Below are 23,933 nucleotides of genomic sequence, written 5' to 3' on the forward strand. Positions count from 1 at the left end.
AAGTATTCTGTGTTTTTCTGCTGCAGAATATTCATCTGGGCTGTTTGACACCCTTCCCTTTGTGAAATGTTACCCAGTCAGGCTGTGTCAGAACTTCCGTTCATCATGCTGCACTTTTGAATGGAGTGTCTTTGAAAGCACCTCCCTGGCATTTGCTCAGCTCCTTCTTTCCCTTGATCTCAGCTGTCACAGGGGCAGGGACCCCAGTCTGACCCCACGTGATGGCCCTGGGGCTCACTGCAGTTACCACGCTCAAGCTTGCTGCCTACTAGCATCAGCTTATGCGAGCTATAACTGCACTGTGGTTTGTGCAGAACCTGTGGGCAGTGATGAGACTTGATTTCCCTTAAGAACTGCATTGTCCTCTGGGTGGGCTGGACGAGCAGCATCTGAACTGTGGGGCCTTCTTTTCCAGGTCACTGCGGAATCTCCTTGATGGTGAGATGGAGCACTCAGCCGCACTCCGGCAAGAGGTGGACGCCTTGAAAAGGAAGGTGACAGAGCAGCAGGAGCGCCATACCACAAAGGTCCAGGCACTGGCAAGGTAGACAGGGCAAGGGATGGAGAGTCAAGCATGTGTAGCCACAGTTCCACACATACCTTCTGTCTGTTCGTTTCTGAGAAAAGGTCTTGGTATGTGTGCAGCCCAGGAACTACAGGCAGGTGCCGCCACACCTCACTCATAGCTCTAGTTAAAGGAAAGGGGGTGCCAAAGGAAATTGCATTTATGCATTCCATTCATTTGGCTTCTTTGAATAAACGCCACACACGCATATGTTTCAAAATAAGGTTAACCGATGGGCACTCTCCTTTGCCTGCTGTGGATTGCTCCCTGCTGGCTTAACTATACCGATTCCAGAGGTGCTCTTTGTGTCCAAGGCAGATGTGTGCATGCAGAGCCCTTCCCTCTTCTGTGCAGCACTGTACCTCCCCGGCAGGGTTCTGTGCGGGAGTACCAAGGGTTGCCATCCTCTGGCTAGTAACTCCCAGTGTGTTCTGGTCTGACTGCACTGGGATTGATTCAACCAGTCTGCCAACATCTGGATGTTAAGGAGGTTTTCAGTCTTCTGTGAGACTCCCCAATGCATGACCTGAGTGCCAGCCATTGCGTTCTCACTTGAGTGTGTTTGCTGGATCAAAGGCAGGCACGTGCAGGCTGGGTCCTTCACAGGGCCTGCATGGGCCCCACAGCATTGTGGGAAATGGTGCCGCTCCCAGCTATGCTTGCGGGGAGCAGCGTTTTGGGTCCCGTAATATCACAGGAGAAAATCAGGCTGGTGCATTTCTCTAATTACAAATGCTGTTGATCTTATTTTTATTTAAGAGCCACTGATTAATTTTTTGTGATGTTGTTTATATCTTATTAAACAAAATGTGATGAATTAAGAGTCGCAACTCCTATGAAAACATCCAGTTTTTACCGAGTTTCTTCTCCTGTGGACACACTTTTCTACGCACTTATAGTTGACACCCCATCACTTTTCGTCCCCCCCCTCCATTTCCACTGTGAAAGCAAACTGAGGTTAGCTGTTGTTGTGATGTGTCACTGAATTAATATAGCGTATGAAATTGACCACACTGATTGGTCCGTTTAGCGTTTGGATTGTTTCCTGGTTTTTCCCATTGTAGGTGAGCCGAGCAGCTCCTTGGCTGTACTGGCTATTTGTCTTATTGCTGTGACAGAATTTCTGACAGAAGCCACTTAGGGAAGGAATGGCTGATTTTGTCTGAAGGTTTCAGGGGATTTCGATTCATCTTTTAGGGAAGACATGGTTGTAGGATGGTAATGTGGCTGCTTACATCACCACAGCAGACAGGAAGTGGTAATGTGGCTGCTTACATCACCACAGCAGACAGGAAGTGGCAATGTGACTGCTTACATCACCACAGCAGACAGGAAGTGGTAACGTGGCTGCTTACATCACCACAGCAGACAGGAAGTGGCAATGTGGCTGCTTACATCACCACAGCAGACAGGAAATGGCAATGTGGCTGCTTACATCACCACAGCAGATAGGAAGTGGTAATGTGGCTGCTTACATCACCGCAGCAGACAGGAAGCAAAGGGCTCACTCTGGCTCCAGAAGTGGGTATCATCTTCAAGACCCACTTCTACTTCCTAGACCATGTATTCCAAAGGTTCTATAACGTCCCCAGACATGGCCACACCTTGGGACCCAGTACTAAAACATGATACTGTGGGGGACGTTTCTGTCTAAAACTCTTAACACTGTGTTCTTTGAAATTGCTTTGAGTAAGGCCAGAGGGGAAGCATGTCCAGAGGCTATGCCAGGTGCCCAGAGTTAGGTGCTGTGGTGTGAGTGATTTTCATACACCTGTAATTCACCACAGTCACGTGACCCCCGTCTGCATTCTACCCCTTGAACGTCTCCCCTTTGCGTCCTATCCTCACAGGCGTCTCTAGGGCAGTGGTTCTCAACCATCCTTTCCCAGGGGGCTCCTAAGACCATCAGAAAACACAGATATTTACATTACAATTTATAACAGTAACAAAATTACAGTTGTGAAGTAGCAAAGAAAATAATTTTATATTTGGGGGTCACCACAACACGAGGAACTGTATTAAAGGGTCGCAGCATTAGGAAGGTTGAGAACCACTGCTCTAGGGCATAAGAGCCAGGTCAGAGGCAGAATTAGAGAGACTGGTTCCTGTTTGTATGTTTCCTGGTCTCTCATCTCACCTAACCTCACTGGAGCTCTGCGGTGGGACGCTGGTTCCAAGGACTTCTGTCTTCAGAGACACTGCTCTGAGCCCCAGTAACAGGCAGGGCTATGGTCCCTTCATGCTGCTGGCTTGTGTTAGAAGTCACCTTAGCCTTGAGCCCTGGCTCCAATAATGGAAATGTGTTTCTGCGTGATCTGTTGAGCTTCTGTCAATGTGTGCTTCTCATCTGTGCTGATGTGGACAGAGGAGGAAGGCCGTGGGATTCTCGAGATGCTTGACAAGCTGCTGTGCATACTTCGTGCTGAGTGTTCTTTACTGTGTAATCCTAGGGAAAGTTTTATCCTACACACAGGGTAGAGAAGCCACAGTTTTATAATCTGAAGCCTTCCCAGTTACACATGAAGAACTGTTTAAGGTACTTGGAAGATGGCAGTTGGCAGGTGGAAAGACATCTTTAAAATGGAAAAATATTCCCAAAAGAGAAAGTGGGAGAAAGCACCCTGAGCAGCTAGCCACGGTGGTGGGCAAGTGGACCTACTCAGGCAGTTGTCACTTGGGGACTAAGAGGGCTGTGGCACAGTCACACTGGGGCAGTGACTATCATAGGCTGAGGCTCATGTATGTTTTGGGCCCCCTTCTCCTAACCCCCAACATTACTCCTTTGCTCAGGTGGCTTAGTGGTATAGGATGCAGGCTCTGTCATTGGACTTCAGGGTCAGAGTTTGGTTTTGTTCCCTGCTAGTTACATGGCTGTGGGTGAGTTTTAACCTCTCTTTCAGTTTTCTTAGTTGTAAAATGGGGAAAAGAAAACTTCAATGAATTATCACATGTATAAAAAGAGAGAGCATGAGAGACCATTTTTGCTGGTTTAGTAAATACACTTCCTATGTGGGTAATCCATGTTAACTACCATCACTTTTTATTAATTAGGGTCCTAAAACCTTGCCTAATCACAGATATATTCTAATAGCAACAAGGCAAGAAGAATGGAAAGCTAGCTAGGCTCGTCATTTCTGAGTGCCCACTTAGAGTCCATCGTGTGCACATGTGTTTTATTAGCCTTGGGTACGGGATGGCGAGACAGAAGCATACTGAGTGAATTTAGCATTTGAGAGTCCTTTTGCTCAAAACTAATGACTTTCCTCATCTGTGGTGGTTCAACAAAGAGCCAGGGCATGGAGCTTGTGCAGTGCAATCAGGCACAGTTAAAGTTGTGTAAGTCACACCTCTCTGAAGAACTGATTGACTTGCTTCCAGCTGGGAGACAGATTTAAAAAAGAAAAGACATAGATTTACATGAGGAGTCCCTTTGAAGGAAGTGTCTTAGTCTCTGGTCTGGTGGCAGTAGAATACTACAGAAATAACTACCTCACTGTTCTGGAAGCTGGGAAGGCCAGAACTGAGGGGCTGCCCCTGGCGGGGGTTTTCTGGCATGTTAGAGTATGAGGAAGGGCAGCTCGTCACAGAGAGTTCACGTGAGGAAAGAGGCAGCTCACCTACTTTTGTAACAGACGTACTTGGTGCTTAGCCATTGATGAGGGCCCAGCCCTTGTAGTCTGATCAGTTCTTTTTTAAAGAAATTATTTAGATTTTTTTTATATGTATGAATATTTTGCTTTCATGTATGTCTGTGCATCAAGTACACCAAGTGTATTCCTGGTGCCTGGTGCCAAAAGAGGGGTTAGATTCCCTAGAACTGGAGTTCCTGAAAGTTGTGAGCCTCTACATGAGTGCTGGGAACTGAACTTGGGTCCTTTGCAGAAGCAACAGGTATCCTTACCTGCTAAGCAGGCTATCTCTCCAGCCCCTGATCAGTTCCTAACAGCTGACTCTCTGCATGTCTGTGTCAGGGATTGTGTTTCCCACGCATGGACTTAGGGAGATAGGGTCAAGGTCATCGGGTCACCCTGGGAACGTTTTCTGTCTCTGCTCATTGTGTTAGCTGTCTCATGGGACAAATTGTCTCGCAGCTTGGTCTCCTGAAATAGCAAGTGTTTAGATTCTCCATGATTTCTGTGAGTGAGGGGTCTGAAAATGGGTGAGGGTCTTTCAGAAGGTAGAGGTTGAGTTGCTGGCCAGAGTTGGTATACTTAAAGGCTTGAGTCGGACTAGGGGCCTACTGTCCTGAATGTGTCTGTCTGTGAGCAAGAGATTGAGTCCCTAATGTGAAGCCTTCTGAAGGCTGCTCACAAGGTGGTAGGTGGCTCTGTAGAGAAAGAGCCTGCCCCAGATAGAGGTCACCAGGTTCTGTCATCTTGAGAGCACATTGTTATTCCTACTGTATTCTGTGGTTACACAGACCAGCCCTGGCAGTATGGGAGGAAATGACCACCTTCACCAGGCTTCAGCTTCCTCCTGAGGCCACAGGGCCCTCCAGAGAAGCAGAGCCAACAAGATTTCTGTACCTTTCCGGAAAGCCATGTGTCCTGAGGTATTGATTCATGACTTGGGTGCTGGGGAGTTTCCTAATCTGGTCTGTCACTGGAGGCCTGGGAAAGCCAGTGGTGTGACCTGAAGGCCTATAAGGCAGAGGGAGGGCTGCTGCTGTATGTCCAGACTGACAGCCAGGAGCCCAAGGCAGGAGAGGCTCACCCCTGGCTCCAGCAGTCAGGCAGAGAGAACATTGACCTGGCTCTTTTGTTTTGTCCAGAGAACTTAGTGGAAGGATGACCCCTGGTTGCCCCGGTGAGGGCCCAGTGCTTTGCCTAGTCCACTAGTTAAGATGATGACTTTCCAGCAATACCCCAAACTCCCAGAGATGAGCTTTACTCCGACACCTAGGCGTCCATGGCCAGTTAGACCTGCACACTCCGCCAGTCTTCACTGGGGCTCTTCGTCCTTCCAGGCTGCCCATGCAAATTTCACTCTGCTGCTTTTCCTCTTGGCTACCATGATGGGGTCTAGGAAGGGTGTAGCCAAGCTGATGTGCAGAGAGCAAGGTGCAGTCCTTTGGAGAAGCTGGGAGTTGGTAGAACTTTGTTCTTTTATGATAGAACTTTGTTCTGTAGCTGGAGAATTTTTCTCCAGCTCCCACCACCAAGTCCCGCCAGTCCCGGAGCCCACTTATAAAATAAACACACAGACTCTTACATTATTTAAACTGCTTGGCCATTAGCTCAGGCCTATCATTGTCTAGCTCTCACTCTTATATTCAGCCCATTTCTATTAATCTTTACTTTGCCACGTGGCTTGTGGCTTACCGGTACTTTACATCTTCCTTGTCCTGATGGCGACTGGCAGTGTCTCCCTCCCCCAGCTTCCTGTTCTCTCAATTCTCCTCTCTGTTAGTCCCGCCTATACTTCCTGCCTGGCCACTGACCAATCAGTGATTTATTCATTGACCAATCAGCAACACATTTGACATACATACCATCCCACAGCATTGTTCTTTTATGGGGAGACTTTTCCCCCGGGTAGCAATACACAGGAGAGGGAGAGAGGGGCCAGCTCTTCCTGACAGTGGCACCTGGCTGCTCTGCTCAACCAGCCTTGCCCGAAACCACTGTTTGTTCATATGGTCTTCTTGCTATCTGAGCCAGACTGTAGTTGGTTTTCTCTTGTTATTACCACGTGTTCATGTTTGTATGTTTTGGGCAAAGAGGGGGTTGTGTTTTTTTCTGGACTTAAGTACATCTGTCCCCTTGACAGTTAACCTGTATTCTGGAACACAACACAGTAGGTTGTCTCTAAAACATTGTTTGGAGAGCTGCTTCCTGTGTCCTCTATGGGACCCACCTCACCACCATTCTGTTGTCAACACTTCTCTGCTGCTGTGCAAAAAGGAGGTAAGCTGTTAGTAGCTAGCAGGCTTCCCATAGCTCGCTTCCCCCTCCAGTTCTTCCTCCTTTGAGAAGTCCAGTGGGGTGGCTGAACTCACTTAAGGCAGTGGCCCCGCCCCTGTGTGTCTGTGTCTGTTGGGGAAGCACTCAGTGCAGGGGACTCTGTTCTTGAGTCTGTCACTTCACCAAGACTTACCAGGTTTGTTCCCAGGTGGCAGACAAAACCTGGGAGTTTGCTACTACAGCAGGGAGAGCTAAGAATGAGTCACTCTCTTCAGGTGCTGTTTGACCTGGTGCTCTCTCCATGATGTTCCCCTTTGTGAACTCTGGTGTGGTCCCCCTGTAGGCTTTCTCCACAGAGGCACAGGTGGCATCTGGCAGCAGCAGCCTTGCACAGCTACTGAGGGGAAGAGGTGGGAGGGGAGGAGGAGAGTGTCCTGACTGGTGCACTCTCTCCTTGGAGGAGTAGACCGGTGACCAATAGGCTGGCTGCTCCAGGTGACTGCAGCAGGCAGTGCAGTGCGCCTGGTGTTCCCTCCCTGGTTGGCATTGTTGGGAAGTGTTACTTAGTACTTCTCTTAGGTGATTTTGTTGTTGCTGTGACCAAGTGTCTGTGGAGCACGTTGAGGAGGAAGGGTTCGTTGTGAGCCACAGCTCATTGCAGTGGGGAAGGCATGCTGACAGGTTGCTCCATGGTGGTGGGAGTGTGCAGTGGGCTTCCTCACAGAAGTGGGGCTGAGCTAGATTCTCCTTCACCCATTCCCTAGCTGAGCTGCACCTCCCCGGTGTTACACAGCGCCCCCCCCCCCCACCAGCTGAGGCATAAATATTCAACCCTGTCCGTCTGTGGGGGCTTTTTACATTGGGTGTATTGGTGCTCTTCTCGCATCTAGAACAGCTCTAGGCCCTGCATGGCTCAGCATGTTGAACTTCCTTTCTTCTTGGTTGGTGCCTTGGCTGTGGATAGTTCTGGATTCTGGGGCTGACATGGATCTTGGGGTCCTTTCTTTGTCCAGGGCATCATGTGGCCTTTGACACTGGCCTCCATTTGGCCATCAGCTTCCCCTGCTGTTACTTTTCCAGCCCTGCCTGGCCAGTGTGTGCCCTCTTGTGTACTGTTCCTGTTGGGCTGGCTGTGAGATCTTCACAACAGTGTTTACATGTGAGAGTGAGGGCCACATGGCACAGCTTCTAGGGCATAAACCATACAGGAAGGACAGACCAGGGACCTCGGAGTCCTGCTCAGATCCTCCATCTCGCACTCCCGGGACACCTTTGGCTTTCAGTGAAGGCTCCAAATCTTACTTTCTCTGTGAGGGCTCCATCCCTGCCTTCTTCCACTGGTCATCGGAGAACTATAGACGGCTCTCTAGGACAAGGACAGTGTATTTCTCTAGTGTCCCTCCTAAGGCTAATTGTATCTGTATCATGAGGCAAATGCTCAGACTTGAGAAGGTCAAGGACAGGGGATGCTGGCCTGAATTCTGAGCCTGTTCTGGCATAGGGGTAGCCTTGGAACCTAGGGTCTGGGCCTCTACCTTGATCTTCTTAGTTTGAACACTTACTTTGACAGCAAAAGCCAGATCCTTGGAACCTGTTAAGGATTCTGTGTTCTCATCTGGGCTAAGTGGAAAAGATTGCTATTATTGAATACCAATGTCTGCCGTGGAAATAGGAAGTGGAGGCAAGCGTGCTCAAGACTTTGTTGCTGGTGAAGTAGTAGCAACTGCGTGAGATGATGTCCTAAGACCAAGATGACAGTATCAGAGCTAGGGTGTGGCGAAAGCTTGCTTAGCCGTGTGTTAAGTCCATGGGTTCAACACCCAGCACTGCCCCCTAAAAGACAGAAATTAAGATGGAAACATTTACATGTGTTTTAAAAAGGGAGGAAATCCATCATCCTCTGTGAAGCTCTTTCACTGATCAGTTCTGTTTTGTAAAGAAGCATGCTCCAGCCAAGTGTGCTGGTGCATACCTGGAATCCCAGCACTCACAAGGCTATACAGTAGGACCCTGTCCTACGAAACAAACACAGATGCTCTGGAGGAATAGCCGCAGTATGTTCTATAAAGCAAAAGAAACTTTTGTGGCTTAGTGGGGGCGCAGAGGGCTTGGTAACCATCGTAACTGTGCTGTATCGGTTATTTGTTGCTCTGACCAAACACCGGGCAGAAACAGCCTAAAATTTTGGCTCTTGATTTCAGAGGGTTCAGTCCGCCCTGGCTAGAGTTGTATGGGGGGGGCGCAGCAGCTCACCACCCTTTTCTACTTGTGGATGTGGGATCTCAGATGGCCACTTTGCACCTCTGGGAAGCCAGGGTGAAACAGTCTCATCCTTGTAGATTTTATGTAGAGCTAGTGCTGAAATGTGCCGAGTCAGAGGCCGCTGCACCTCTTCTTACCCAGAGCTGGCACCATGAGTAGTATTGGCCCATGAAAGTAATTTACCCCTCCACCCCAAGGCTACAGTCGTCTCTGGAATTTATCAACTCACAGTTGTTCAGTTATAACTAACGTTCTAATAAAGAAATCTCTGGATTGAGGAGCTAAACATGCTGCTTGGCCCTGGCTGCACATTTCAGTCACCAGGGGAAGCTTATGGAACTCTTAGGTCCAGGCCACCTTCCAGACTAATTAAGTTAGCCTCTCTGGAGGCAAGACCCAGACTGCACAGGTAATTCCAGCCTATAGCCAAGATTGACAACTGGTGCCCAGATCTTAATGTACTGGCAGGTACCTGGGGATGGAGGAGGGTTCCCACTCTGCTGCAGCAGGCTGAGCTGATGTGGACACTTTTGAGGTTCTCCAGGGGATGTTGAGGCTGCTGACAGCCTCTAGGGGATGGACGTTCACTGGCCCCCATTTCAGGAAGGTAAAGGTATCTGGTATTTTTATCTCAGAACCAAATTGATGGTCAATTTGTTACTGTTACTGGTTTCTTTTGGAAGTGTTGGCATTTTGCCTGAGATTTTATTTTCAAGTAAGCTGTAAACAACTGGAGGGCTGACATGTTTGTTTACTGATCTGCCTGTGAACTTGAGCCTGGGGCTGCCCGTGATTTGCTCACTCAACACTGAATTGCATGCTCCCGGGTTAAAATTGCACACATGTATTCCATGGTGGAATTATTTTTAAGGCAAGTTCTTAATATGTGGCCCAGTCCTGCCTCAACTTCCTCAGTGCTAGGCTTGTAGCTGTGTGCCATCATGCTCTGCTAGAGCAGAATTCTGCCATCTCTGGCCAGCTGGCATTTCTTAGGAAGCTCTTATTTCTGTGCTTAAAAAAGTTACCTTTTAATTGTAAAAGCCATGGAACAACCCCAAGTGGGAGGAGTATCAATACCATGGACCCAACATGATTATTATCTTCATTCTTCGTCCATTAAGTCCATTTTTTAAACTTAGTTTTGCCACCATTAGTTGGTGTTGCAATTCCTGTGCCATGTATTTTATATTTTCTTCTGTCTCTATGCAGATTTCAAATCGTATTTAAGTAGTGCTCCACTCCTGCCAGCATGTGAAGGCACATGATAGTCCTTACATGTAGGAACAAAAGAGTTCCTAAAGAAACCTACTTGGGTATAGTCACAGCTAGTGCTTTAGTTTTTATTTGTGAGGGGGCTGGTAGGATGGCTCAGTGAATAAAGGAGCTTGTTGCCAAGCATGGTGACCTGAGCTCAATCCTTGGATCTCACATGGTGGAAGGAGAGAGCCAACTCACACATGTCCTCTGACCTCTACATATGCATCGTGGCACACATGTGTTCACACATACACAAATATAAATATAAATTAGAAATTATTGTTGAAGAGGCATTTTTATGCCAGTTGATTTTAGGTACATACTCATCTTACAGAATCTGATCACAGCAGTCAATAGTATCTTTGAAGGAAGTCAACCTTGTTTCTCACAGTCAGCATCAACCCCAGTCACTGCACATAGTACTGTGGCCATAGGGGTGCTGTGTTTGGACATACCCTTGCTTATCACTCTGTCCCTTCACTCCTCCTAAGTTCTTAGAGTGTTCATAAAGCCGTTCCTTTATTAATTTTTTCCAAAAAATATTTTCTTCAGCTCAATTCCTAGAGTAGAATTCCAGCGATAGAGGTCTGAGCATTGCCAGGCAGTGGTGATGCACAATTTAATCCCAGTATAGGGAGGCAGAGGCAGGCAGATCTCTGTGAGTTTGAGGCCAGAATGTTCTACAGAGCAAGTTCTAGGACAGCTAGGGCTACAGATAGAAACCCTGTCTCAAAAAACAAAAACAAAAACAAAAGACAACAAAACAAAAAAGTCTGAGCATTTATAAAGGCTCATGATTTGTGCTATAGTTTGGAGGGAGTTTTTCCCTTCAGAGGTCATATACAGGAAAGCAGGGCCCCAACATGGTAGTGCTGGGAGATGATGTGGAAACCTTTGAGGTTCCTGCATCACTGAGGAAGTGGCCCCTGAAAAGCATTAAGGTAGCTTTATAGACCCCTCCCCCCATCTCTCCTGGCACTGATAGCAGTAAGCCCAACCTTGAACTGCTGACTTGCTTTATGCTTTAAGATATGATTTCTTAGCCAGGCAATGTGGTGCGCATCTGTAATCTAGCACCAGGAGGCTCAGGCAGGAAGACTGCAAATTCTAGGCCATTCTGGGCTTTATAGTAAGTTTGAACCACCCTAGGCTGTATAGCAAAACCCTCTCTCTGTCAACAAACAAACAAACAAAAAACAAGCAGGCACATGCCACATCAGCCAGAACAGATTGATGTCTAGCCCAACTGTCACCAGAAAGGCTTTATCCATCAACTGATGGAAACAGATGCAGAGAACCATAGCCAAACATTAGGTGGACCTCAGGGAGTCCTGCAGAAGAGGATTATGGGAGCCAGTGGGGTTCATAGAGGGATTGATTATGGGAACCTGGGTTCATAGAGGCTCACAGAGACTGAACTAACAACCAGGGAGCCTGCATGGGACTGACCTAGGCCCTCTGCACATATGTTACAGTTGTGTAGTTTTCTTCTTGTGGGACTCCTAACAATGGGAACAGGGGCTGTCTCTGCTTCTGTTGCCTGCTTTTGGGACCCTATTCTTCCTACTGGGTTGCCTCATCCAGCCTTAATAGAAGAGGATGTGTTTAGTCTTATGCAACTTGATATGCCATGGCTGGTTGATATGCATGGGAAGCCTGCCCTTTTCTGAAGAGAAACAGCGGAGGAGGAGTGGGTGGGGGGGTGTGAGGGAGAGGGAAGAGGCTCAGAGGAGAAGAGGGATGGGAAATGTTGGTCAGGATGTAAAAACAACAAAAAATAAATAAAATAAACTCAGCAAAAACAAACAAAACCAAACCAAAAATGGGATAGAATAGTTGAATGTTTGAAAGCACTTGCTGCTCTTGCAGAAAACTAGTTTTGTTCTGTGGCCGGCACTCACACTGAGTGGCTCACATCACCTGTGACTCCAGCTCCAGGGGATCCCATGCCCTCCTTCCAGCCTTTGAGGGCCACCCATAGGCACATGTGCATACATACACACAAATGCATTACATAAAAATGAACTAAATCTTGCTGGGCGGTGGTGGTACACACTTTTAATCCCAGCACTCAGGAGGCAAAGGTAGGTGGATCTCTGAGTTCGAGGCCAGCCTGGTCTACAGAGCGAGTTCTAGGACAGCCAGGACTACACAGAGAAACCCTGTCTCCAAAAATAAAAAAACAAAAATAAAAAAAAAGGAAAAAGGAAAAAGAAATAAATCTTACAAAAACAAAAACCTCAAGCTCATTGCAAGGGCTGCAGAGCCAGTGGTTGTGACACCATGTGACACGAGGCCCTTGCCATCGGCCAGTCAGCCAATCAATCAATGGGGCTATCAATCTTGGCCCTCCAAAACTGTGTGCTAAATAAACCTCTTTGTTTTATAAAGTGAGGTTAGCTCAGTGTTGTATTGCAGTAATGTAAAGCACAGCAATACAAATCCTTTGCAATAAATAGGTCTACTTCATGCTTTCACAGCAGGGTGTGAGTGGACCCACTTGTCATTATCCGTTCTGAAGCTGTGTGGCACGTCACAGTGTTTGTGGTACGTTCCAGCTATGTGAGTACCCAGTAGACATCCACTTTTATGAGAGAGCAGATGAAGGCTGTAACTAAGATCCTTGTGTTGTCTCTCTGTTGCTGTCTTTCTTTTCTGTGTATAATCTAAGGAGTGGTGTAGTCGAAAGGTTTCCTGTGTCCTGGCCTGCCGGTGGTTGGGACAAATCTCTCCCACTCACGTCCCCCAAGTAAACACATTGAGGCTTATATTAATTATAACTGCATGGCCATGGCTCAAACCTTTTGCTAGCTAGCTCTTATATCTTAAATTATAAGTGTGATTGTTTGTTTGCTGCTTCTAAATCTTTCCTTAGATGCTAGCTTTGTTGAGGAACTGGAATTGGGGGAACGAGCCACAAGTTGTATGAGTTTCTGCCTTTGGAAGCACGTGCTTGCGTTGTGTGGGTAACCGTCAGAGCTGTCGGCACCCAGTCCAGGTGTTTCCCACAAAAGCTGCACCACATCTAGACCATGCATCAAGATGTGAGAAGTCGGCAGCTGGTCTGGGCGGAGTGGGAGGCTTGTATCTGAAATGTCTCCTTCCCACACCAAAGCACAGGAGCAGGAGGAGATAAAATCACCAGAACCAAGAAATCTGAGGCAGCCCTCATGAGTGGGTCATGCTAATTATGCACTGGGGAGGGAAACTTGGTCACTGTTCATTAGTGCTCCATTGACTGCCTTTCCTAATGGGTAGGAGGGAAGGTCTAGAGGACAGAATTCAGATAACAGCGTGGCATGGAGTGATAGCAGAGAGCCCTGAAAAGGCGACCCCATTGGGAGAGATGTTGCTGCTCCGGAAACAGTGGGATGAAGAGGTGGAGCTGCTTGCTGTTGGCTACTCAGCTCTTCGTCTGCCTCGAGAGAAGGCAGTATCTGCAACCTGCTTATCCATAGAAAATAAATTTCAATTTCCAGTACAGTCTGGTTCACAAGGTGGCAATTTCCATGTCGCTGACATGGAGCCTGGGTCTTAAATATAGTCAGCATGTGAGTGCCCTGCAGGCAGTGACAGTATGACATCACTGCCAAGCTTCTTGTTATTTTGGAGCCAAAGAGTGGAGCAACAGGAAGCTTGGCAGAGGGGGATATTTTTAACCACAGCAGCCATGTGTTTAAAGAGAGACAACCATCAGATCTAGTGGCTCTGGAGTTTTGCAGACTTTGTGTGCTGCGAAGTTCGAGGTCGCTGGTTGGAGAGAAATGCAGTGGAGGTGCAGACACACTAAACTTGGCTCTACCACTAACATTCATCGTGTTTTATTTGATGCAGACGAACCCTTCTTTACACGCTTCTTCCTTGGAAGCTGCAAACTTACCCTCACTGAATGCTCAGCTCCAAGGCCAAAATTGACTTGTGGGGTCCCAGAAAGTTGCCTGCTGGGCTGCAAAAGTCCCAGTGAACCAGTTGGGAATGACAAAGAGGGCCAGCTGGATGGTCCAGCAGGTAAAGTGCTTGTGGCTAAGCCTGGTGACCTGAGTTTGATCCCTGGGACACAGATGGTAGAAGGAGAAAACTGACTCCTTCAAGTTGTCGTCTGACTTTTAGAAATAACGTAAATAACAAATTCTAGAGACCAGTGAAAGTGAGGCAGGTTTTAAGATACAATTCTGCAGAAATGGATAAAACAGAAACAAGGCAAAATCGTCTGGTGTGATGACTTGGCGCAAGATGATGGTTATTAATGTCTCCTGTTGTTTCCTTCCATGGGCCATGGCTTGTCTTCACCCACATTTCTCTTGTATTGCTGCAGGACACAGCCTTATCTAAGGGATAATTTGGGGCTTGGGATGGCCCTCTGCTTTCCTCATGGCTCTGTGACTTTTCAGTTTCCTGAGATCTGTGCCAGCACCCTCTGGGAGACAGAGGAGCCCGCCCTGCTGTCTGTAACTGATGAACTTTGAATTCACCTCATACTGCAAGTGGACCGTAACAGTCTGTAGCTTAAAAGACCTCCATGTGTGCTCTATGGCACAGACATGCACACATGCTCATACACTACACATAAAATAATAAGTGTAATTAAAAACCAAAACCTCACAAAGGGTTGGGCATGTGGTGCATAGCTGTAATCCCAGTGCTCAGGAAGCTGAGGTAGGAGGATTGTGAATTCGAGGCCAGCCTAGGCTGTGGAGCAGACACTGTCTCAGAAAACCAAGGGCCTTGAAGAGTGCTTGCCTAACATCTGGGAGACTATGGTCTGCAGTGTGGAGAAGCTTTGCCTTGCAACTCAGCCTCCTTGGGCTCCTTGTGATGGGAACAAGGAGTTCTTCCATGTGCACTGAATCGTCAGACACTCCCATCCTTTCTGTGTCGTCTTTTCCAGGTTATGTGGGAAGGACCTTTCCTGCACCCCTGTTCTTCCTCGCTGTTCTCTTGTCTTTCAAACCCCAGAGGCAGTACCTTCCCTCTCGGTGTTTTCATGCTGCTCTTCTTTCCCATAGCACTTTCGTCTGGTACGTTCTGACCTTTGGTGCTCACACCTCAGCTGGGCAGGGCTTTGCTGATTTGTCCCCCATGAGTCTACTCAGGGGCTGGCAGGGTGCCTCACGCACTGGGATGCAGGAGGAGTTTGTTGAATGAGTGAACCTGTGAATATTTGTCACTTGTGTGTTGCTCTACTGTGTCTGACTTACATTTCCAGGTCATTTCACAATCTAGGATGGCTACTGAATTTCCTGATATTGCATCTGTCTTTAGGCTGCAGGAAGGCAAAATCAGAGGTGGGAAATATGTGTCAGAGCTGGCATTGTAGCTTAGAGAAATGTGATAAGCATGTGTGAGGCTTTGGGTTCAAATCCCAACACAGCAAAAAAAGTGTGTCAACTTTTTTTTGTTAAATTAAAAAGTATTGTGTGTGCATGCATGTGTGTATATACACATATGTATGTACATGCACATGGACATGTATGTATGTATGTGCACACATGTGGAAGTTCTTTCCTCCCATCATGTGGGCCTGGGTAGCAGTCATGGTTGTAAGTGCCTGGTGGTCCATTTTACTGGCCTGTGTCATCTTTTTTGAGGAGGCTGTCTACAATTCTTCCCTTCTCAGTGGCCTGAGACTGATCGATAGGATTGATAGGATTCTTGTTTATGTAGAGAATGTTGTCTGTCTGAATGAGGAGAAGGGAGGAAGGGGATTTTGGTAGACAGATAGTGAACATTCCCCTGAAAAGTTCACTTCTTTGCTGTGATGTAGTGCTGGGAATGGTGCATGAGTCCTGTGTGTAAGATTGTCTCTCTGATGGTTAACAACGGTTCTTACAGTAAGCTTTGCCTTAAGTACTTGCTCACTTTGTGGCCTTGGACAAGCACGCTTGTCCCTGTGAACCTCTGTTTTTAACTTCAGTTATGTGCTGTGTTGTTCAGGCGATCTTGCGATCCTGTGGCTCAGCTTCCCAAGTGCTGGGATTACAAGTGTGCAGCACCATGCCCACCCTTAGTGCTTTACATTTACAAAACGGGGACAGCAGGTAGCATGCTCACACATGGTAGGAGGTTACGTGAGGCCCTGCAGGGGAGGAGGCTGTTGCTTGAGGCACAGTGTGGTAAATGATGTTAGGTCATCCGTGAGTCTTCACCAGTACCTTCACTCAAGGATGGCGTCTCGATGCAAAGATGCCCTTCTAGATGGTCAACAAGAGCATTCTAGAGAGGACAGCCTGTGACACGAGAGGGGTACCAGAGAAGAGGCTATCCTGAAGCCACAGGGAGCTTCTATGAACCCCAGGGTTCAGGGTACATCTGGGGAATGAGGAAGGGGCTGGAGACAGTCTCACAGGTCCTAGTGAGGAGTTGGGTGTTAGTCAGCTGTGACAGACACTGGGGAAAGTGAGGAAAGGAGATCTGTTTTGGCTCCTGGTTTCAGAAGTTTTGTCCATGGTGATGGTTCCATTCCTTTTTTGTCTGTGGTGAGGCAGAGTCATCCTTAGGGTATCAGAAAGCAGAGAGACAGCAGAAGGCTGTACAGGGCCAGGTATCCAGTAACCTGTCTTCTCTACCAGTCCACCCCACACCCTAGTCCACCCCACACCCCAGTCATGCCACCAGATTATGAATCTCTGTGAAGGATCAACCAGGGACTGACTAGAGCAGAGTCCTTATGCCTCCCTCATGCCCCAGGTATTACACCAGGGACCATGTCTTCAGCACATGAGCTTTATGGGGACTTTGATATCTAAACCACAGTGGGGTTCCGGTCTGTGGACAGTGGGACTAGTGAAGGCCATCAAGGAGGGATAGCAGTGGCTTGATCTGATCTGAATGCAGGCCCCCCATACACGTTCCTGGTCCTGAGTGGAAGGAAGTCAGTTTAAGGGAAGATGTGGGTGTGGGCTGAAGGGTGAGTGGTTCTGACAGGTAGCTTAGGACAGGGGTGGAGCCAGTAGTCTTAAGCCTGGCTCTGGTTGTGCGGTTCTTGAATTAGGATCTGTTTTGCCAGAAGATTGGTTGTCTGTGTTAAGTGCAGATAATCAAGATGTGAGCGAATAATTTATACAAGGCTGGGTATAAGAGACCAGCTCTTACCCAGGTTCTCACTGGTGCTGGTGTGTACCTTTTGGCTATTTTCTTCACATAGGAACCTTGCCCCTTGGCTAACCAGGGCCATGAAGCATCGGGTCTTAGCACAGTGCATCAATGCTACAACTTTAGAAACACAGGCCCTGTGACGTGTGTTATGGCCAAGATGGTGGCGGATGAGCACATCTCCAGATAGCCTGCCATAGTCATGTCCTTAGCAATTACCATGGTCACAGTGTCAGGAGGCCCCAGTCTGTGAAGAAGTGGCTGTTTCTGGGTCACTGGCTGGGTCCCAGCCTATGATTTGGGTTAATTTGTGTAGATTGAGGCTAATTTGTCTTGACTTCTCTATCTAAAGGGGAATTGCCCTGCCACACAAGAGATAATGTCCTTTAACTGATGGAAAGGTAGAATGGAGGATGCAGCCTGGGGCAGACTGTGTTTTCCTCCTTGCTAATGGGCATGTGACCTTGGCTTTCAGAAGATCTTAACCCAGGCCAAGATGACTTTTCTTTTAAGCTACTGGCCACCTTTTCTTTAAATTGAAGAGTGCCGGGTATTGAAACCAGGGCCTGTACATGCTAGGCAAGCTGTCTTCCACTGAGGTATGTCCCTAACCCAAGAATTCAATACTTCTTCTTGCTGCTTGACGTTTGTTCAGGAATGTCTCAAGCATATGTGGATGGACGAGTTTAGCAAGCCTCTGTGGCCCTGTCAGCCACAGCACCTGCTAGCTAACGTGTTGCTGCTCTTGCTTTGCCTGTTCCATGCTTTTCTTAGATTTTTTTGGCTAGAGAACTACATTAGTTACTCTTGCATTGACCAAATCCTTGGCAGACGCAGCTTAAAGGCAGAAAGCTCATCTGGGTTCTGGGGGGTTGTGGCCCACTATGGCAGGGGAAGCCGGTGGCCGCTGACCAAGAAGCAGAGAGCTCAGCCAGGTCCGAGCTGGGCTCTAACTTTCTGAGGCCCGCCCCTTGTGCCCTACTTCCAGCATCCTGGCTCTGCCTCTGAAAGATTCCATAGCCACCCCCAGACAGTCCCACCAGCTAATAAACATTCAGAACATGAACTTGTGGGGGATACTGCAGATTCAAACTATAACAGGTACCTAAAGGACAACCTAAGTGCTTTGCCTTTAAATGATTGGTGATATATGAATTTGGAGACATGGTTTCATTATGCAGCCCTGGCTGTCCTGGAACTCGCTCTGTAGGCCAGTTGTCCTTGAATTCAGAGATCCACCTGCCTCTGCTTCCTGAGTGCTGGGATTAAGGGTGTGCACTACCATGCCCGGATGAATTAAAAATGTCGTTATTATACTTATTTATTTGCACATGTGGTGCATGCATGTGTGGTGCATGCATGTGTAGGGAGCCAGGCCGCCCAGGCAGGAAACCGGACCTGCCGCCAAGCCAAGCCAAGCAGTTTTTAATAGATTCTTGTCACATTGGGCACCAAATGTAGATGTAACCAACCGTCTTATTAAATAAGAAACACAGAACCAATGCAAAGAAGAAAGCCAAGAGGTCAGAGCTAAGAGCTAAAACCTTACCCTTCCTCCTGCAGTGGTCCTACTTCTCCGAAAGAGAGCTACTTCCTGTGTTAAAGTCTTTATAAAGACTTTCGGTTCTGCCTTCTCATTGGTTGTAAACCCAACCACATGACCGCCTCGTCACTGCCTGTCTGTACAGACCTCCAGGTCTTCTATGGTTGGTATTGAGATTAAAGGCGTGTGTCTCCAATGCTGGCTGTATCCCTGAACACACAGAGATCTACCTAGCTCTGCCTACCAAGTGCTGGGATTAAAGGCGTGCACCACCACCGCCCAGCTTTCCTATGGCTTGCTAATAGCTCTGACCCCCAGGGTAACTTTATTTATTAACATACAAATAACATTTTAGTACAAAATAAAATATCATCATAGTGATTAGATGACAACTTGTTGGAGTCAGTACTTTCCTTCTACTGTGTGTTCCAGGGCTCTAGCTCAGGGCATTGGGCTCAGTGGCAAGTATCCTGAACTACTGAGCCGTCCCACCAGCATAGTTCCATATGAATTTAACTGGTGAGAATTTAAGGAGGAACATAATAAAAGGGGTGGAAATGGATGCCTGTGGTAGGATGCTTTCCTAGAATGTTCAAGGTTCTGAGTTCAATTCCTTCTACTGCTAAAACAGAAGCAAATAGAAAAGCCTATATAATCATATACATACTACTATATTGTCAGCAGTAAAATTAGCAGCCATCCCGACACATCTGTGTTTGAAGTTTTTACAGTGGTTCTATTTGAGTTGGTTCTGATATCACTTTTTAAGTGACAGGAAACCCTCCTTTGCACTAGGAATTGGTCTGCACTCCTTTCTGTGACCTGCCTGCTTCCTGCTGATCTCTTCCTTCTAACCATCTTTGAAGAGAGAACGTCCTCACCCCTCAGAGCCGCTGTGCTTCTTCCCATTTGATTCCTCTGTTCAGCTTTGAATTTCCTCCATTTCCTCTAGTACATTCTGTGTATTCTCTTTGAGTGTAGATGGACTTCCTCTCCTTAGAGAGGACTGCTGCCAGCTGTGCTTGGCCACCACTGTGTCCAGTGCCCATCATGCCTTTGCCCCTGCCCGTCTCCAGCTCTGCGATCCTTCTCTCTTCTGATCTCATGTGTGCGTCACCACCTCCCCCACTTTGACCAAAAGCTTGTTTATAACCCAGGAAGATGGAGTACACTGGGGTACTCATGTCAAGGTTTTCCCTCTGCTTGCATGGAGGAGAAAGTGGACACTGGGTCTACCTTTTTTAAAACTCCGCCTTTCCTAGTCATGCAGCCTGGTGTCTGAACTTCACTGGCCAATAGGGTTTCTCTGAGGCTCTTCTTACAGCATGTTCTTCATAGTCTGACCTGTGTCAGCCACAGCTTTGTTGGTAGCTGCATTAGGCTGCAGTGAATGTAGCTCATATACGCTACAGCTCCAGGGATTCATAACAGACGAGATTTACTTTAGACTTAGTTTATTTATTTTTAAATTATGTGTGTATACACATGAGTGCAGTTGCCTGTGGAGGCCAGAAGAGGGTGTTGGACCCGCTGAAGCTGGTTAGAGGTAGACATGAGCTGCCTGATATAGGTGTTGGGAACTGAACTTGGGTCCTCTGCAAGGGCATTAAGCTATTTTAGAGGCTGAGCCATCTCTCCAGCTCCCAAGATTTACTTTAATTGTGATTGTACGGTGTGTGTGTGTGTGTGTGAATTTTAGGATTCTTCTGTCTCATGTATGCCAGTTCAGTTAGCTCCACAATGACAGTGAGCTAGGGCTGCTGTTTCCGCAGGTCACGGGAGATGGTGGGCTAAATGTTCTGAATGAGGCTCTGTACTCAGTGGCATGGTGGAATTTGGATGTCTGTCTGCCTGCTGATTGTGCTGGACAGTCCCCTGACATCTGCTCTTTGTGGCCACCAGGGTGCCTTTGGTGTTCTGTGCTTGCCACAGAATATGTCTGTGGTCATATCTATTACTGTGGCCTTTTCCTTTTTTTTTTTCTGGCTCAGCTGGAGCTGTTTTCAGTCAGGGACAGTGAGAACCTCGAAAGAGGCTGCTCCCTTCATTTCAGGGGCTGGGGTGAGCTTTTCGTATCTCCTAGTCCGCAGATCCTGAGTCTGCTGCTCTCTGGATTTTCCGAGTCTCCTGCCCTGCCACAGCATAGTCGTTCCCGAGGCTCCTGCGGAGACTTCCTGTGGGTTGTCCTTCCCTCTCAGTCTTTGCAGTGAACTTTTAAATGTGACTTTAATTTTTTTTATATATATAAAACGTGGTTTCATGTAGCCAGGCAGTGTGACAGGAAGACAAATGTTGGACTCTCAGGTGAAGACAAACAGAAGGCAGTTTGTCTGCTCTGTTGCAGTCCTGTTCTCCTGCCTTCCTCAGCTTTGAGTGATGGCAGTGGTTTCCTCCTGCTGGAAGCTTGAGCAGCTGGGAGAGGTTTTATTAGAGAATGTTCTAGTAAAGTGTCACCAATGATTACATCTAAAAGTCTCTTTATTTTTCGCAGATTTTGACATAAATAATTGGAGGTCTCTCCCTGCCTCCCCTTATAACAATTCAAAAAGCATGAGAATTCAGCTTTATTTATTTTTTTAGAAAATTTGGCAGCAGGCTTACTGTATGATTGTCCACAGAAGGAGGGAAAGCCCTCCACATTTACTCTTGAGGACGGCTTTGTTAGGGCCACCTGTCCCATCCCTTCTCTCAGGGGAGCTGGCTGCCCAGTCCCCACCAAGTCCCCAGACACAGCAGGGTTGGTTCCAGCTGCCTTTTTGAATGAAAAAAAGAAATAAAAAAGGAAGGACATGACTGCTCCAAGGTATGGTGGAGGAGAAAGTTAATTATAGATAAAAGGGAGACATAGCCAGAGGAAGGGACCTCTGGGAGAGTCCAGAGTGGTCCTGACCCTGAGCCATATTGGGGTGGGAGAGGACACCAGGTGCAGCTGCCGGAGAGGTGGTTCCAGGAGTGAATTGAGGGATGACGTGTTCTTGAGGAGTGCAGGAGCCATCACGTCTGTCATTCCTCTGCAGGTGGGGGGTGCATCCATCTCAGTTGATGTCCTTGGAGCTGGTGCCAACTGGTGCCACTTTGTGCAGAGGCTGGTGTATCTGGAGAGCACCTTGGCCCAGGCAGGAGGAGGGAAACTGTAAAATATGCTTGAAAATGTGTGAGGTAAAAATTGGCTCTGGAGACTGTTAAGTTTTTATCAGACCAGATTTCTTGAAACAGTAGCAGAATTTTTTCCAGGGACCTCTAGGTATCTGTAAGACAGTTGGAATAGATTTACATCACAGAAAAAGGGTTAAAAATCCATAGAAAATTAAGGACTCTTAAGAACTGTTTGTAGTCAATGTTGTATCAGTTTATCAAAACTGCGTTTATCAATATTAAAACTTTGAACCTTTGGAGTTATATCTGAAGCTAGTCTATCCTGTACCATAAAGTGAATGAGGCATAGCTGTCTGTAATTTTAACAGGAAACTTGTTAATGAGCTATCAAGGTGCTTGTAGTCTTGGGATTGGGGCTGATAAAATGGTATCCTAGTCATCAAATACCATCAGATCTGAGAAGGATAAATTTAAGAAGAGTCAGACAGCTTTCCAGCTACCTCGGCAGCAATCCCAAGTCTCTCTGTGGTCATGGGGGACAGAAGCCCCAAAGGCAGCACTTGTTCAGTTGATAAGCCCAGAAGATCTGACAGATTTTTTTTTCTGTGGAGTAGAAATCTGGGGAGGTCATCCTACCTGTCTTGGTAAGGAGGAAAATTGATCCCTGTTGCTCCTCTTATTCACAGTCTGGACAGGATCTCAGCTTTTCACTGTGTGGCCAGCCTTGCCATAAGCTTCCAGGTGGACATTCTTCTGCGGTCATCTATCTTCTTGGAGGAGACACAGGATGATGCCAGGAGCTGACATGTCTCTCCATCATAAAAAGCTTTTATATTAAATGCCATACTTTCAGATCTCTAAAGGTGTTTGAGGACTGGGGGAAAAAATCTGCTAGATGTAGATATACAGGTTTCTCAGTTAGTTACAGCTTAATGAAGTTAGCAAGGACAGGGAGGCTCACATTCTTAAGCCTGGATAGACCTTGAGTAAGGAGAGACATTTTTTAAGCCGTTGGCAGTGATATCTGATTCTGTTACCCTTTTTAAGGTCCTGTAGTTGTAATCCTGATCTTTGAGTATAGCCAGATTATAATCCTGAATGATTTATATAGAAATAATAATTTCTGAAGGTTATATAATACCTCTTTCGTTCTGCATAAAGATGGTCAAGTGTCTTGTCTTATTGCAATATTGGATCCAGTTTCCTGGTATATCAATGGGCATTCGATAGCCAATTTGGTCCCCTATGCCAGGGATTCCACCTTTAACCCCACCTTCTAGCCTGTCTTGGGAACAGGGAACATGGGATAACACATTTTCCACAACTGCTTCAAGCTGAAATGGAGCGTAGATGGTAAGGAGGGAACCCAGGCAATGGGGTATTATTTAGAAGTATGTGGTCGTCTGACCTAGCTCTGGAGACAGGGAACAATTATGTTTGGCTGGACTAGTCCACATCACACAGGCAAGAGTCTCTGCTGGCATCTGTAGCTGGGAAACCTGGCGGCTGCTTCAGTGTGTCTGCCAGCCTGCTGAAATATAAACTAGAGACAAAAATTAAAATTTATGAACTTATTTGGAACCTTTTGGCCCATGGTCTTAGTGACTAGGAAGGTGAGACCAGGAGGGAGAGAAATACCATCCTCAGGAACAGACGTGTAAGGAAACTCATTTGTCTGGAGCTCGTTTGACCTCCGTGAAGTGGGTCCCATGGCTTCTTTTAATCCTGTGAAGTTCATATGAATACTTATTTTATAAAAGGACATAAAAGTGTTAGATAAATTAGTATTATGAATCAGTACTGAAATCCAAGTTGTAGAAATGCAGGTAATGAGTATCTAGGTCCATACCTTTGAATCCTAGCAAAATTACAGATTTGAGTTAAAAAGTATGTACAGTTCTTTTTAGAGAGAGCCAGGTACAGATTTGACAGATATGTCTTTGGCCTGATGAGAAGTTTAAGTTTATATTTAGAAGACAACCAAGAAAAATGTAAAATCCTGAGCTTGTGACCCAAGCAGTATCAGAATTCTATTAATGTTAAAATCTGAAATTTTAAAATCTTAATATCATGATGTCACCTGCATGTGGTTCCGCTGATGCCCTGGAGGGGAGTGCATATGCCTTTGGGTCTCGCCCACATGAGCAACAGTGGAGGAAGGAATGCCAGGCCTCACCTGTACCTCTGCCCTGCCCAGATGGCTCCAGTGCTGGGC

At 47.0% G+C, this 23,933-nt stretch overlaps 1 protein-coding gene across 6 annotated transcripts in view; it reads left to right on the forward strand.

Annotated features, from left to right (window-relative positions):
• The window catches only part of Snx29 (sorting nexin 29), a 473,090-nt gene that overhangs the window by 141,997 nt on the left and 307,160 nt on the right, over positions 1-23,933 (forward strand). For all 6 annotated transcript variants that reach the window (XM_052759505.1, XM_052759508.1, XM_052759511.1 and 3 more), the window contains one exon: positions 416-544. In XM_052759505.1, the coding sequence (XP_052615465.1) occupies positions 416-544 (129 nt within the window). The remainder of the gene's footprint in view (positions 1-415; positions 545-23,933) is intronic.

The sequence above is a fragment of the Peromyscus californicus genome, unplaced genomic scaffold, assembly GCF_007827085.1.
Source record: "Peromyscus californicus insignis strain IS unplaced genomic scaffold, ASM782708v3 Scaffold_3__1_contigs__length_106647218, whole genome shotgun sequence".
Lineage (NCBI taxonomy): Eukaryota > Metazoa > Chordata > Mammalia > Rodentia > Cricetidae > Peromyscus > Peromyscus californicus.